The 16,131-nt window shown below is 45.0% G+C and overlaps 1 protein-coding gene across 2 annotated transcripts; it reads left to right on the forward strand.

Annotated features, from left to right (window-relative positions):
* The first annotated feature begins 1,113 nt into the window (after positions 1-1,113).
* On the forward strand, positions 1,114-14,178 carry NICOL1 (NELL2 interacting cell ontogeny regulator 1). 2 transcript variants are annotated; one of them, XM_088057123.1, is made up of 4 exons: positions 1,114-1,221; positions 1,382-1,533; positions 8,113-8,201; positions 11,905-14,178. In XM_088057123.1, the coding sequence occupies exons 2-4, from the start codon at positions 1,407-1,409 to the stop codon at positions 11,968-11,970; spliced, it is 282 nt and encodes a 93-aa protein (XP_087913249.1). In that variant the 5' UTR covers positions 1,114-1,221; positions 1,382-1,406; the 3' UTR covers positions 11,971-14,178. The 2 variants fall into 2 exon arrangements, with proteins under 2 accessions (XP_087913249.1, XP_005517951.2); XM_005517894.3 differs by having other exon boundaries at positions 11,909-14,178.
* Positions 14,179-16,131: the final 1,953 nt, after the last annotated feature.

Genomic DNA, 16,131 nt, shown 5'->3' on the forward strand with positions numbered 1-16,131 from the left:
ACGTCCACTGTGCCAGAAAGTCCTGTGAGAAGACTTTTAAACTAACCTGATCCAAAAGCACAAGCGTTGAAGGGAGGGCTGTAAGAGGTAATTCTGAGGAAGCCATGGGAACAAGTGAAGTAGCAGCAGGGTGCAGTGCTGGTGGGAGTCTCTAGGGCTGAAGAAAGCCAAGGATAAACTATGTCTATGTCTGGGAATACTGATACTCCACAGCCTGGCAGGGTGGCTATTCTGTACAGACCAGGAAGGCTGGAGCCTCTCTTCGGTGAAAGGAGACGGAATGTCCTTCTGTGAGAGAACAACAAAGCCATGAATCGAGCAGTTATGTTGCAAAATGAGCCTTTAATCGTGCCCTGGGGAAAGCAGGCAGGTGTTAGAGCATCTCTTTGTCTTTTCCATAAGGTATCACCTCCTCTGTCTGAATGCTTGGTTTCAGCCAGGTGCTTGCACAGAATTCCCTGTCCAGGAAGCTTCCTGCTTTAACTTTGTCAGGACACAACCTATTAGCAGATGGGCTGATCCCAGATCAAAAGGTGAGCTTGAAGAGAGCATCCTTAAACTTTTGCAGTGTGTAGGTTTTGGCTGGTCTCTTACCATGGTTACCTTAACATGATGCTGTGCAGCATCTGTTTTCATGGTTTCATATGTTTTCATGCTGCCAGGGGTGCTGTTGTCCACAAGGCCTCATTTTCAGTGCAGTTAAATAAAGACCATAATGGATTCTTCCCCAAAGTACAGGGTACCATCAGCAGGCCCTGCAACTTCATTTCTCCAAGCAAACTTCTGAATTTTCCTCTCATTTGATACCTCGCAGAATGAAATCTCACTCAAATTGAGTTACAGCAAAGCAAGGGATGGGAGCTGTGTATTTCAGCGCACCTTCGGGAATAACAGCAACAAACACAAAGATTGCCCCAGACTGTCTCAGGTGGGGGGCAGCAGCAGCGTCTGCCAAGGGGAGGGCACGGCCTTTGGGAGCAGAGGAGGAGTACAGCGGTGACCATCCCTCGCATCGTGGTCCCTTTAAATCTTCTGCTCCCCTTGGCAGCTCCAGTTTTTCGGTGTTGCCATAGCGAGTCTCCATGGCAATGACCCTAATCAGGGAAGGGGGGATGCAGGAGGAACGCATGCTCGGAGTGGCTGCTGGAGCCTCGCCTGCTCGCCACAGCTGCTCCAAGGGTCGGGCCAGCAGGGGAGGAGGAGGAGGAGGAGGAAGATCAGGTACTGGGCAGGCTGGGCCTTGGGGCACCCCTGGAGCCCAGGGCGTGTCCGGCAGCGCCGTGTGCGAGCGGGCTCTGCGCTTATCACACCCCATCCACTTCTTTGTCAGCAGCGTGCAGGGAGCACCCGCTGATTTTTCCACTGCTTCTCCTCGTTCCAGGCAGGGACGACAGCTTGAATTGTTGATGGGAGCAATGCCGTCTGCCTGGGGTGAGGTGCGTGCGGGAATCCTGCTGCTCTCGGTGCTCAGCCTGCTCAGCGCCGGGCTGGTGGCGGCTGCCCAGGACTCCGGGAATGCCATTCCTGCCGAAAGTAGGTACCTGCTGCAGCCGCTCCGGGAAACTGGGTGGTGCCTGCTTAACCAGGGAGAAAGGATGAGTTTGTGTCAGCGAACCACATGAAAACAACAGTCAGAGGAACAGCAAGCGAACAGAGGATTAGTAGTTATTTTGGGGAAAAAAAAATAAATGCTAGCTGCGTACTCTTAATTTTCATTTGAACTTGTGCTCGAGCTCTTTGCTTGTAGGTCTTTCAGATGTGCTTCTTGAGAGTTTGGTTTCTCTGGGTAGTTTTAATTGATACACACAGTTTTGCCACAATACATATAATGTCCTTACTAGTTTGAGTATTGTTAGAAGAAAATTTGTGTGTATTTCTGCTGGGGCACTGCATCTTGCTTATTTTAGTATTTGGTTGGAACAATGGGTCAAGTTCAACTTTCTCATAGCTACTACAAATCAACACAGGGGATTTTTACCCAAACAGTGCATTTGTAAAGCAAATATAAATTTCTGAAATCCTGCAAACCTTAAATAAATAAATATGACCGACTGGCTTGAGCACACCATGGAGCTGGGAACTCTTGAATTTGGATCACAGCTGTATATGAGCTTCCTCTGTCATTTTGAGTAAGTCTCTAAACTTTCTCAGCTCCAAAATGAGGCCATCGTTCAAAGTTATTAGGGGGTGGAGCCAATGTTCTCCGGGTGTTTTGGTGACAGCAAGTGGGAAGTAGCCATTCATCAGAAACATTAAATATCCTCTGGGGAAAAAAAACCAAAAAACAAAGAAAGATAATTGCATAAAAACAAATCTCTAGTTCTTAATCATGCTTACTTTGTATCACAGTTATCTTTTTATATGACTATCAAAATATTTAATGTAAGGTCTGATTTTCTCACTGCATTTTATTTTCAATTAATTCCATTAGATGGAACTAATTGAACTTCTATGTTGAGCTGAGTTTCCCTCTTTTTCCATTCTCTTTTTTTCTTATTTTTTCTTATTTTTTATTAGGACTACGTTTTGGTCTGTTCTAAACCAGACCTCAATACTATTTTGTGTGTCTGTCTCCTAGGAATTCATTAATTCTCATAAATTTTGTGATGAGTAGTCCATTTTATCTCCTCAAAGAGAAAATCAGGCTTGGAAAATAAATTGTATGTACACTTTGTGTGTCTATGTTAGCAGAGGCAAGTCAACTCCTTTGGGAAAATGTATACAGTGGTCTCTTGTTCTACTTGTGTAGTGAAAGCTCCCTTTTGAACTGTAGAACAAAACTCTTGGCCAGGGCTTCTGACCCAAGTCTCACAGAAGTATAAAACCTTAGAAAGGTGGGAAGGGCCCTTTAGAGCTCATCTTGTCCAACCCTCTGCCATGGGCAGGGACATCTTCAATTTGATCAGCTTGCTCAGAGTCAAGTTCAACCTGACCTTGAACATTTCCTGGGATGGGACATCTAGCACCTCCCTGGGCAACCTATGCAGTGTCTCACCACTCTCACAGTAAAAAACTTCTTCCTTAACTAATTTTAATTGACCCTCTTTTATTTCAAAACCATTGCCCCTTGACTTATCACAACAGGCCCTGCAAAAAAAAGTCTGTCCCATCCTTCTTACAGTAACAAGGAGTCCTTTTACCATCTTATTGCCATCCTCTAGCCAGGCTGTGGAGTCCCTTGAACAGCCTTTGAGGGAGATGCCTTGTCTTTTCTTACTCCTGAATGTAGGAGTGTGGAATGAAGGGCAGGTCAGAGTGTTTCTGTGGCAGTGCTCCTGCAGAGACACACTGCCCCATCCCAAGGAACAGAGGCTGTAAGCATTGCTACAAAGGCATAATGCTATTTCTGTCTGAGACCAGGCCAGGAGTAAGAAGCCAAGGCTGTCAGCTGATTTTGAACTGTAAATTGTTTTGGGCTGCTGCAGGGACAGAGTTTTAAAGCTACAAGGAACTCCTGATGCTCCTCAGCCACTTGTTGGGACGACAACAAGTGCTGCATAGCAGCTAAATGCTCCAGACACCTTCCTTTGCCTGTTAGGGCTCTTCCTGATGGTTAACCTGTGAAACTCTTCCCTTTGGACATTGTGGATGCTAAATGTTCACTTGAGATTGCAGAACTGGTTGGTTAAATTAAAGGGGAAAAAATCCTAGAAAGGGCTGTTAGATACAGCAGTATTTCTTCTGGCTCAGGAGCTGCCTTAGCATGTTCCTGAGACCTGGGAGGGCCTTTGGGAATGCATCCCTCCAGACTTGCCCTGTTCTCATGCTCTTCATTGCTGGCCATGAGGGTCTCATCTGTAACAGTGCCCAGGGATGCATCCTGGCATGGAGACATGACTCTACCAGTAACCTGCTGGGATGGACCCTGGAACACTTGTGTCCATGATAGGAGGCCAGCTGTCTGTCTGGAAGACAGAGCTGACTGTTCCAGAGTGGAGCTATCCCATACTCTTGAGGCTTGGGAATGCTCCCACACTTCCAGTATTCCTCAAGAGATGTAGATTGTGGGAGACTGGACACTGGGTCAGGCACTTACTTTGATGTGATCTAGTACAGACACTCCTGGATCTTTTCCTTCCTGATGCTGCACTGGCTGTGTCTCATCAAGGAGCTGATCCCCATGGGCACGGGCCCATCTAGAGGAGGGCACAGGCCCATTTAGAGGAGGGCACAGGCCCATCTAGGGGGCACTGCCTCTGCAGCACGAGCACATGCTTTCCCTATTGCTGGCACTAAAGTCCTTCCCGTCAGCCCAGGCAAGCTGCTGGCTGTGGGACCCTGGATGACCCAGAGGGAAAAGGGGTCTCTAGTGCATGTTCTTAACAGGGCTATAGGATGGACATGGGCCATATGTAGTGTCCTCCTGCAGGGCAGAGCAGTGTGGTGCTCAATGCTTTTCTCAGTTCCCAGGTGTGTGACACGGTGCTGGCAGCACGCCCTTAGCAGGAACATTCCCACAAGGACCACACCGTCTCTCTCTCCCACCTGGTGGGAGGAATGTGTCCCTCCTGCAGCATCATCAGCAGGACAGGGGCAGAAATGCTCCGTACAAGTGTGGGAGGTGCAGGAGTCACAGGAGAGGAGCATGAGAGTGAGTCACAGATCTCTTTAGCACTGCAGTGAGATCCTGTCCTGCGTGTGGCACTGAGATCTGGCTCAGGGCACCATCCCCTGCTCTCTGCCAGTCACACAGCCAGGCACAGCTTATTATGCATAATTCCAATTAGCAGTGATTAATTGTGTCCTTATACTTTATTCACAGCACTTAGCATATGCAAAAGACTCTTCAAGTTTGAAGTGGTGCTACTAATACTTGCAGTTTATTTTCTTTAAAGTCCTCTGCAATCCACCAGAAAAAAATAAATTATTTCCCCAACCTCCCACTGCATTTATAGCCCAGATCACCCACTATGAAAGCTAAAATATGGAATCTGAAGACCAGAAGTGGTCAGTCTGTTTTCATTAGCCAAGGTGCATGAAATACAAAGAAAAACACAAAGTGTATGCAAGGAAAAGTAAATTAGAACTATGCAGTGCTTTCAGTTCCAGTTTTTCACCAAGAAGAAGCCAAGAAACATTTTTTCTCTTCCCCTACTTCTCCCAAAACTCACAAAGACACGTACAGTCTTTCTGCTGACAGGACTCATTTAAAGAGTTATAGCTGCCTCTTGATAATTCTCATTATGTTAATCCACAGACCTGTTAAGTCTCCCTATGAATGATAGCCTGTTTCCAGCTGTCAGCAAGGAATTAATAGCACTCTGCTACACTTTGCTATGATGTGACTTAAGATTTGGTTTCATGACTGCTTTAAGCTGATATAAGCCTGTGCTGCCTCTGCCCTTTTCTCCACAACCTGGCCTCCTCTCCTTGCACTGTTTCTTGTCCTGGCCCCAGAACTTGGGCATTCAGGATCTGCTCTGGGGGAAAAAAAATCAGTGATCCAGCTGCATCAGATCCAGTGATGGAGGAGCTGCATTGTCACTCCTGCTGTGAGCAAGTGGAAGTGTGAGATGCCATAGCCAAGGTCAGAAAGCACAGTGGGATTGCTCCTATTTGCAGCAGCACGTATTTAGATTTGTTTGCAAAACAGATGTTTAGACATATTTCTGCTGGGGAGATGTCCATGGGCACCTTGCTGAAAATATTGTGGGCATGAAGAGAGATCAAATCCACATAGACAGGCCAGTTTAGCAGCTCAGCTCTTCATTCTGGAAAGCAGACCAAGGCAGAGAGTGATGGAGAGTATCAAAGTCATAAGTGGGACAAAGTTGGTCATTTCTTCCATTGCAAAAATTAGAGGCAGGAAATGAAAGCAGCAGATGTCAACTTCAGAGGAGACAGGAATGGTATTTTGTTCACTCAGAGAATAGCTGAGCTGTGGAACTCATTGCCACAGGATGTTGCAGATGACAAAAGTTTACATGGATTCAGGAAGCAACAGTGTAAAATAATGTGAGAAAAAATCATGGAGGGTTTATCAGATGTAGAAACACCAGCCAGACACAGGATATCCTCCAGCCCCCTGGCAGGCTAGAAGAACATTGCTAGACACTTATTCTTATATCTTCCTCAAGTATCTGCCATTGGCTACTGGCTCCCAGCTGGCAGGGATGCTGACCTGACCCAGAGACAGCAGTGTCTGGAGAAGGACCCTCCAGCTCAGAGCACAGGCCAAGAAATGACATTAAGGAGTGAATATCCTGTTATGTGGTGAAACTGGCTGCATGTGCACTCTGACTCTGGAGGGCAGTGCTGTGTTAGGAGCTTTGCAGGTGCTGATTCAGAACACCCAGAGCTGCACAGGCAGGTGTGCTCTGTGCCACCCCCCTTCTCCTGCAGAAGATGCTTTGATACTAGGGCACCTGCTTTCCCAGGGCTGGAAGAAGTGAAATTACCACTTGGCATGCTTGTGCCATTCCCTAGTACCTCCCTGTCCGTAAAGGAGCCCTTGGCTCATAAATACCAGTGAATGATCCCACACAACCATCCCATCACAGCTTTCACCAAGGCCTGGGAAGACTTTCTCTGTGACAAGTGGCAGATTATGGAATACATGGCTCTCTTCAAAAGTGCTTTCTCCCCACTGCAGAAGCAGGAGACATTCATTTATCAGCTGGATTTTTTATTTTTATTTTTTTTTTTAATTTTTTTTCTCCTTCAGGTTCTGATTTTGAGAACACTTTGGTGCTTGTCAGCACTTCAGGGCATGCAGCACCTCCCTGAGGTGGAGTTAGGACAGGGTGTTTCTGAGCAGACCAGAGTGAGGGGAAGGAGCAGGGCATGACACTGAGCAAATGATGGATTGCTGACAGCAGTCTGAGCATGGAGGGTTTTCTAAGGGCTCTGTTTCATGATCTGGAGTGGAAACAATTAAATTACTGAAATACTGAAAGTAGAAGGGGGTTGAGTGTCTTTAAAGTGTGCTCAAAACCATCCTGTCACTACTCCTGTGCCTGGAGAGGCAGAGCCTTTGTGAGGAATGCTGTTCTGATCGAGGTGGGGAATTTGTATCTCCTCACAGCTTGGGAATTAAATCCCTAGCTTGATCCCCAGATCCGAGATGTCACTTGCATGGAGGGGAGATGGAGAAGGACAGGTGGGAGAGAAACTCCTGAATAGATCAAAACCCCTGAAAGGCTTGCTGAGGAGTGCCAGGCACTCTGGCTGCTCCCTCCCTTCAGGTACAGCTCGGAAGGCAGTGCTGGCAGCAGGGTGCCAGGCACAGATGGGTGCTGCAGTGCTGCTCAGCAGGTCCCTGGCTCCAGGCAGCTCCTCAGCCATCTCAGCAGCAGCTTTGCACCCTCTTTGCTTTGCTAGAGCAGCACAGGTGGCTGCATGTGGATAAGGATTTCGGCACTCGCCCCAACATGGGGGCTCTGTGATCAGTGTGAAATGTTATCTTTCCCCATTCCCCCCGCACCTCTTCCAGTGTCTGCAATTTCTTCTTCTGAAAACGCACACATCATTAACTTCAAGCAGCCAGAGATGGTGAATCCTGGCAGAGCAGAAATGGCCAGGTTCAGAAGTGAGCCATTTCAGTTGTTAAGTCCCCTCCTCCACTCTCTGCATTTTCCCTGCCCTGCCCCTCTGTGCACACACTGGCAGCAGCTGCAGAGCCAGTGGGATGCTTTGCATTCCTGGCAGAGAGAAAATACAGCAGCAGGTGAAAGGAAGCAAATACAGATCTGGCACTGTCCCTTGCCAAGCTGCTCTGTAAGAGCTCCTGTAAAAGCAGACCTGCCTGTCTGGTTCCTGAACCACTGCAAACTGCTATTTTCAGTGTATCTATTGAGAATTAACCTATGTCTGAGAAGAGGTAAGGATTTCAGTTTTAAGGGGAGAGGCTGGGGGCTGAAGCAGCAGGCAGAGTCAAGTCTGGGCCGTGTTCAGAAAAGCACACACAGCAAAATACTCTTTGTGGTTTTTGCTGATCCTCTCACATTTGCACGAAGATAGATTACGGGCAGCCCTAATTTTACACACGTGCAGGTGTGGGTGCCTGGTAAGATGGACTTTCTCCTGGCAAGGTCTCTGAGTATTCCTCCTCTGTACTGCTGAACTCGGAATTTCCTGCTGTGCCAGTGATGTCTTGCCCTGCTCTCTCCGCAGGCCGTCCCTGTGTTGACTGCCATGCGTTCGAGTTCATGCAGAGGGCGTTGCAGGATCTAAAGAAGACGGCGTATAACCTGGACACGAGGGTATGTGTTTCTGCAGGAATGATTTCCCTTAGCCTTTATCTCCCAGCGGCCAGGATTGCCTGTCTGGCTACAGCAGACATGACATCTCTGCTGACTCACTCCCATCCCAGCAAATAGGTTTATGCCAAGCACAGATTATTTTTCACAGTCTGCAGAGGTTCATTAATGATCATCTAGTCTGACTTCTTGCATAACAGCCTAAGGAATTGCTCAGACAGTCCCTGCACCAAACGGAGAAGGAAAGAAGGTGTACGAAGGAGAGGAAAACAAGACAGGTGATTTTCTCTCTGCCTCACAACATTGCTTCCAAGCTGTGGACTGACTATTCACTGGGCAGGAGCAGAAATGAGCAGGAGAGCGAGAAGGTGGCAGGCAGGGCTGGCAGAGGAAAGGGAAGCACACACACACACCCTTTGCTCATGGATTGAAACTTCGTGAAAAAGGGAGAAGCACATTTTTTCATGCATTTATCACAGCACACAGGGGATTCTGTCACTTCATGTGCCAGTCTCCAAAGGTCTCAGTGAACAAAATGAGGGTGTATTAAATGCCCCAATTTTAGTAATTCATACATGTGTGGGTTTGTAAATATGTGCAAACTGGCTGGGGTAGGATTTACCACAGTGGTTCTGCTGCTGTCAGAAGTTTGCAGAAGGCTGGAGGTCTCTCTCCTCTAATAAAGCCCCTCCATGCATGTCTTGTCCTTCCTCTCCTCCCTTTGAGCAGGGCCATCTCTCTTGGCACATGAGAAGGGCTCCTTGCTCCTTTACAGTCACACTCAACTCAAATTGTCATTCCCAGCAAAGCCAGCAAAAGGGACATAAATCAATTATGTGTCTCAAACCGTAAGGCAATTATGCAGCTTTGCCTTTGGTTCCTTGTGACCTTGGGCAGCTATGTCAGACCTGACACAATAGAGCTGGAGTGACTTCTGCTTTCTTGAGCTACCAATAGCAAACTGATTAGGACAAAGTTCTGAGTATGGGTTACATTCCCAAAGTTTCCCATGCACTGGAGTAATAATAAATAACTCTTAAGTGGTAAAGTGTCAGTGGAGGGGCTGTACCTCCAGCAGCTGTGCTGGGCTCTTCTGGTGCATAGCAGAGCTCCACCTGTTTGGATTAGGGTCAGATGAAATGTTTTGTACCTACACATGACATGTCAAGACCAGGTGCAATTGCAGCTGTGCTGGTTCTTATACTGTCAACAGGCTTTATGTGGGAACTTAAAGGTTTTTTTGAATGCAGTGGAGGCAACACAATTCCTTAATCCCACCCACAGAGATATTCAGATATGTCTGTGATGTCTGTTCTGTCTGGAGAGTGGACTGAGGATGCAGCCCACCAGAGAGCAGCGCTGCCTTAGAAGAGGTGAGGCAGAATATAAAGGGAGAAGCTGTCCCAGGGTGCCACAAGATTAATTTCTGTTTCTGTGAGGACCTGGACAGGCCTGACAAGCCAAGGCATTGACTGAGACAGCTCCCAGTGTTACAGAGCAAGGGGCACAGGAACATCACCGAATAGAACCAGTTGTTTGTAAGATCATCCGCCCTTAGACAACTGAGCTTAATTCTATTATCAAATAAAGGCTGTATTACTGTCCTTGGGATTGATTCTCCAAAGAGCTTTCTATCAGAGATGTTTTGGTTAAACACAAGTTATTGACTGATGCAGAGATACTAAGGTGAAATACAGCACCCAAAGCCCTACAAATGGCACACTAATGGCCTTCTAAACTCTAAAGGTGGAGCTTGCATATCCTTACTCCACTGCTAATGCTTAGCTCATGCTGACCAGCTATAATTTCTCAAGTTTGACACACAAATAACTTCACTGAATAACTCCTCAGTCTCAGAAATTGTTGCTACAAGGGCAAGCCCCATGCAGAATTGCCCCTGCATATCAGGGACTTTCTAAGCCAATGCCATCAAGGCCACAATTAATTTTTGTAATTGATACCTCTCTTTCACAGTCTTTCAGTTTGCAATTGAGTGTTCCCAGAACTGCTGTTCCTGCCTGTAAATAGTCCTGAGTGACGCCCAGGCAGAGTTTGTGGTGGCAGTGACAGCTTGTTGGCATTACTGTGAAATCCAATAAGCCTGTTTGATGTTAAGATGATTCTATGATTTCTCCTGGGCTCCCAACAATGGGAGCATTCACTCATCCAAGATTTCATTGTGCAAGCGGGGAGCAGCGTTGAACAGCGCTGCCGTTGCACTAAGCTGATCAGTGAAAGCAGGCAAGGAATGTGAACAAGCCCTCCTTAATGCAAAGGTGGATGTCAGAGGTTTGAGTTGAGGAGGATATAGGGCTGGGGAGGGGAGGAAAAGCCGTTCTGAAACAGCCTGTCCTGCACAAGCTTGCAGTCTGAGAACAAGAAATGAGTATCAGAGAGTGGGCGCCGCTGGGGGACAGAGGTGCTGCTGCCCAAGCAAGGCAGGAGGGCAGCAGGACCCACCCAGGATTGCCCAGATACTCCTTTGGAAACTGCCTTTGCTAATTAGCCCTTTGCTGTTTCTGATGTGTCAGGAGGCATCAGGTCAGAGGAACACTGCAGGCTGAAGACCTTGGCTTTGAGATAATTTCTTGGCAAGTGGGTTTCAACCTCTTTGCAGTTTGCATTTGCAGTGCAAATGGGAAACTAATTCACACTGAATTTAAGCCCGCTAAATTCTTTTTTTCTCCCCTCAAGAAGCTCTTCAAAGTCAATCTGCAAACTGCTCGAGGGACCACAGACCACAAGGTGAAAACCACAAGATATTTGCTCAGGAACAAGTTTCTCTTCAGTCACAATTGCACTTGCTGATGTGAATTCCTTGCACCAATAATTTTGCATCTCACAAGAAATTTGCTTCTGAAGTGATGGTGCCAAGAAAAAGATTCAGCCTTTGTTTCTCTGAAAGGGTGACAAGAATCCACAAAATATTTAAGTTATCTGATCACAGTTAAATAAATTATACTTGAATGTCTTTAAATATCTATCATTAATTTTTCCCCCTATATACAGAGAAAAAAAGCTTGGAAATGTTTTTCCACTAAGAAGCTCCAACTACAACAGCAAGTAATTTTAAACTATATAAATTGGGAATGGTTTTTAAGCCTTTGCTCAAGTACTGATAATAAAACAACTGTCAGTAATTTAACTCAGATTGAAATAGGAACCACACACTCAGACCTAGATCTGCCCTGATAGATTATGAGTTTCAGACAACAGGGTTAGATGGACAGCTGGATTCAACTCAGAGTTGTTCTAGAGACACAGCAGTGTAACTGAGAGCACAACTGGCTCTTCAGCACTTGCTATCTGGTGCAATTAAACCATGCAGGACTGAAGGCATCGTCAACAGGAAGCCATCAATCACCTCCAAGGAGTTCAGAGCAGTGCAGTTGAAAGTGGAATTTGTTGCAGCACTTATAAAGGACACTTTAATAATTTTGACATAACATTTCTACTCCCTAGAAGTTAACCATGAAAATGAAAACATTCAAACTATAAAAACGCTCTCAGTTCTGAATATACTCATTTCGTCACTTTTTCTGGATGAAAACCAGCACTAATAACTATGATTTTCCACTCAGCAGAGTACCTTGGCTACAGCTGTGAAGAGGGATTAGATCTAATCAATTATATACTCTTTTAAAGCAATATATTCAGTTCTTTGATTTCATGGTTTTTTGTTTGTTTTGTTGGTTTTTTTTTCCAGACAGAAACCCTCCTCCTGAGAGCAGAAAAGAGAGGCCTGTGTGATTGCTTTCGTGCAATACACTGAAATGAGCACTGGGATTTGACCAATGGACATTTATTAATTTTTAAAATGCTGTTCAGTAAATTACAGGAAGATACAGAATGCAAGTTGTGCCCCACCATAAGAAAAAGCATTTTTATAGAAACAGGTATAGCTCAGTTCGATTATGTTTGCTTTGTTGTGGTTTATCATTACTCTGTGTGATATTGCATCTGCTGATATGTCAAGAGAAGAAACAGTGCCAAAGTCTTGCTTAAGGGTTTTATACAAGGATGGCATCCTGCTTTTTTGGTATTTCAAGCCAAAAATTGTCCTTAGACTCTATTGTGTGGATTATGTGAATTGCCATAGATCTGTGAAAGTCAGTGAAGTCAAAATTTTTAATGTATTTGTAGAAGACTAACATGATAAGGAAGCTACTTTGCCATGATGCATAGATAAACATTTACAAACAAGAAGACTTGGCATTATATAGAAATTAATAGTTATCACAGACTGCTTGGCAGTCCGAGGAAGAGATTTGTTCCCCAATTGTATCAATAGTCCAGTGCACAGCAAACACAGTAATCTGTTTCACAATTTCAATTTCTTCAGAGCCACACAGTAGCTGTGATCTTTTTGGAGAGATTTATTAAGTATCTAATGTGATCAGTAACATTTGTAATCACATGAATACTGCCTGGCAGTTGAACTGATTGCACCTGCCAAAATCTTCTGGAGAAGTGTCTTTCATTAAGCAAATCACATGCTGGGTTGAACCACTCAAACTGGCCTCTACAGAGAGTTTTGGCAGAGAGCCCACACAATGCCTGCCTGCCCAGGAGTCTCTTGTAAACTGTATTTTGGGAAATACTTAAATTCTACCAAAATGGTCCTTAGCTCTTGCATGGACTCTGTACTCAGGGTGGGTTATAGTGCTGATGTTATTCGTATTCCTGCTGCAGTGTGAGACAACAGAGAACAAAACAATTTGAGCAGTGTAATAGTAATAGACAACAAGATTGTGCCTTGTTACTCTTTGTAAGAGAATAGCAAATCCTTTCTCATTGTTTGCATTTTTTATTTTGGGAAGGAAAACAGAAAATGGCCCTGTTCGTGGAAGTGGAAAGTTCCTGTTGATAATAATAGATTTTTCATCTGGCTTAAAACATCATCCCCAAAGTAGAGATTTGTGTGTCAGCTCAAGCATTGTTGTACAAGCTAGAAACTTTTATGCAAACTGGAATATTGGAGCAGGATCAACAAAAAAAAGTGTTTTTCAAAGTAATTTTACCAATTCTTATCAGTATGTCTGTCTTTCCGTAAGTGGCTGGTATTTTTGATACTTTGCTCTCAGCCTGCTCAGTGAATTAGAACAGAAGCTATCTGTATGTTTCCAAACTGCTTCTCTCCCTTTTTGTCTACAACATCAAACACAGGGAAATGGGGAACTTTGACCCACTGCCAACTTACTATTTCATGTGCAGTCATACTCAGTAACACAAAGGAGTGTGTTACCATATATTTTGCCAAAGTTGTTTGAAAGGCGTGTGGTTCTCAGCAAGGAAAACTTCCTTGCACCTGCATTTCAAATAAGAATTCTGCTTTGTCCTTTGTAGTATTCCAGCAAACCCCTTTAGAGGTCCTTGGGACCTGTTTTGTGTGCAAGAAAAGCAGCATGACACAGCAACAGCTCCCTTCTGGTAGCATCACTCTGCACTGTGGCACCGATCACAAGAGCGGTGGAGCTTTTCCTCATAGACCACATTTTATTGGACAAAGAAAACAGTAGGATTAACACAGCTTCCTTGCAAAATGCCAGCCTTTGGCTTCTTTACTCCCACTTATATTTGGACCAAAGTCATGCACAGCTTTTGAGCCAACTCTTTGCAGGAGATGGAGTCCCAGCACTGAAGCTGTGAATTTTCCAGCACAGCTCCCCTTTCCAGGGGGGCAGCATGTCTATGGTTTGGTATTGCTATTGTGTATGCTTATTCTGCTGGTAGCCTAAAGAATCTTGCAAAGTCCTGTTACAAGAACTGGGGTTTTCTGTTCATGTTTTCATTTGGAAAAATGGTTGCTCAGAGTTTTGATATATGCAGCTTGTTATGATAGAAAGGTGGAATGAATGACAAGTGGATGTTGTTTGACTCCCAAAGGGATCAGAGTGACACTGCAACTTTATGGTTGTATGAGTGATTATTCTGTACGTTGTCTATAATACAACACAATAAAAGGGCAAGATGCATTATAGTATTTGGTGTGCTTTGTTTCTGATTTAAGAAATTGATGGTATTTATGCATTAATTAATGTCTATTCTTTAATTAGGTGGAAAATACAAAGGGAAAAATTGTATTTTTAATACAAAAATAAAAATACCTTGTATTTGGGCAAAATGTATTAACATATTCTTATTTGCTGAAGTATAAAAGCCAACTCGCTCTTATTTAAAATAATGGTACAGAAATGATTTTGTGAGCTTCTTTAAGGCCTCCTTACTCTATACTTGGTGGTTTTGATAAAGTTCCTTATAATTGCAGGATGGCATGAAGAAAAAAAATGGAGCTACATAGTTTTAATTTCTTTTTGCTCAGGAAGTTAATTTAAATTCAGAACCCCTTGAGTCTCCACTTACTAGAAGAAACCATGTATTTTGCAGAAGGACTTAAATGCAGGAGTGCTTAAAGCAGAAAGTTCTTTTCTCCCACCCAACACTTTCAGTACTTTTTTTGCTGCAGAGCCAAGGCAGTTCTCGTGACCTTTTGAAGCCAAGCTGTGTCTTCTCTTGGTGCAGTGCTGCTGCTCATAGCCCTGGGCACGTGGTGTTTGTACACAGGGTGGAATGCAGGTGGTAGCCCATGAAATTCACAGCCAAGTCCTCCCTGGAAGAAAAACGGTATAATCACATTAGTGTGGTGCTGTCTGTGAACAGACAAGTTGACAGAGAAATCCTGGTAATGATCCCCACGTCCCCAGAGCTTCTCATATCTGAGCCAGTGCCTTCTTTGGGTGTAATTCTGTGTATATTCTAAGTCAGTAGTTTTGAACAGAACAACTCTCTGAAGACATGTCTAGATTTCATTCTGGAAATGAAAACACAGGTTACTTTGTTTGTAATGTAGAATCCTGTTAGGTAACATCAGACCTCCGTAGTATTATTGCTAGCTGAACCTAGCTGGTGTATGGACCCTGGAATACTTTGAAAATCCTGTGGAATGCCCTCTCCAGATGGACATCTCTTATTTATAAACCAGTTACATGTGGGTTGAGTTATGCCTGTCTAATCTGTAGAATTAGAGAACTAATCTGTAGGTAACTCCTGGATGATTTGAGCATCCAATATACATTTCCTCATTTACAGAGAAATAAAGTGTTGAAGCAGTTCCTTTAAGAGTGATCCTGTGGTTTCTGTGCCCTCCTCTGCACCTGCCCCAGGCTGGAACCCAAAGACAAGAGCTCCTCCTGGAGCAGTGGGACTCATGGTTCACACACAGATCTCACCCTGATGAGACAAAGCACTTGCTGAGCTGAAGGAGGCTAACAGGGATCCCAGCTCAGTTCAAAGTTTAGTTCGAAGGTAATTTATAAGCAAAAAGGCTCTGAGGCTGTTGAGCCTTTTGTGAGGCAGAGAAGCACAAAGGATGTTTTCTCTTTGGAACTGGAGAAAGGCAGGAAATTTGCCCGTGCTCACCTTGGCCTGCAGATAGAGACACCCTTACCTAAAACAGTGTTCTGCTCAGTCCTTCCCTGGCCAGGACCCAGGGTGTGAGAGAAGAGAGGAGCAAGTGTGGAGGGGAAAAGACACCTGTCTTCTGCAGCCTGGCTGAGTTTCTGACAAATGAGGGCCCCTGATGGAGAAACCAGAGCTGCAGCCTCCCAGGGATTTATGTGCTGAGCATGGTAAGCAGGAGCTGCAATTGCTCTGGCTGAGGGCAATGTTGCAAAGTGTCACAGTGGTGTCGGAGGCAGGATTTGAAAAGGGGAGCCCAGAGATTTTGTGTGCACTGGTGCAAAAGAAGGGATCATTCTCCACACTCTCATCAAGCATGGCAAGTGAAATTTCCAAACTTTCCAGAACCTGCTTTTGAGAGCTGTGCAATGAATTGCAGATGGAAGGGGTGGTTGTGAATAACCCCTGTGTTCCTCAGCTGAAGCTGTGCAGAAGATGGGAAGTCTCAGAGAGGCTGTGTGCTGTGCTTGTTCCC

The sequence above is a fragment of the Pseudopodoces humilis genome, chromosome 6 (genome assembly GCF_049639895.1).
Source record: "Pseudopodoces humilis isolate 2021_Gansu_Grassland_sample_001 chromosome 6, ASM4963989v1, whole genome shotgun sequence".
NCBI lineage: Eukaryota > Metazoa > Chordata > Aves > Passeriformes > Paridae > Pseudopodoces > Pseudopodoces humilis.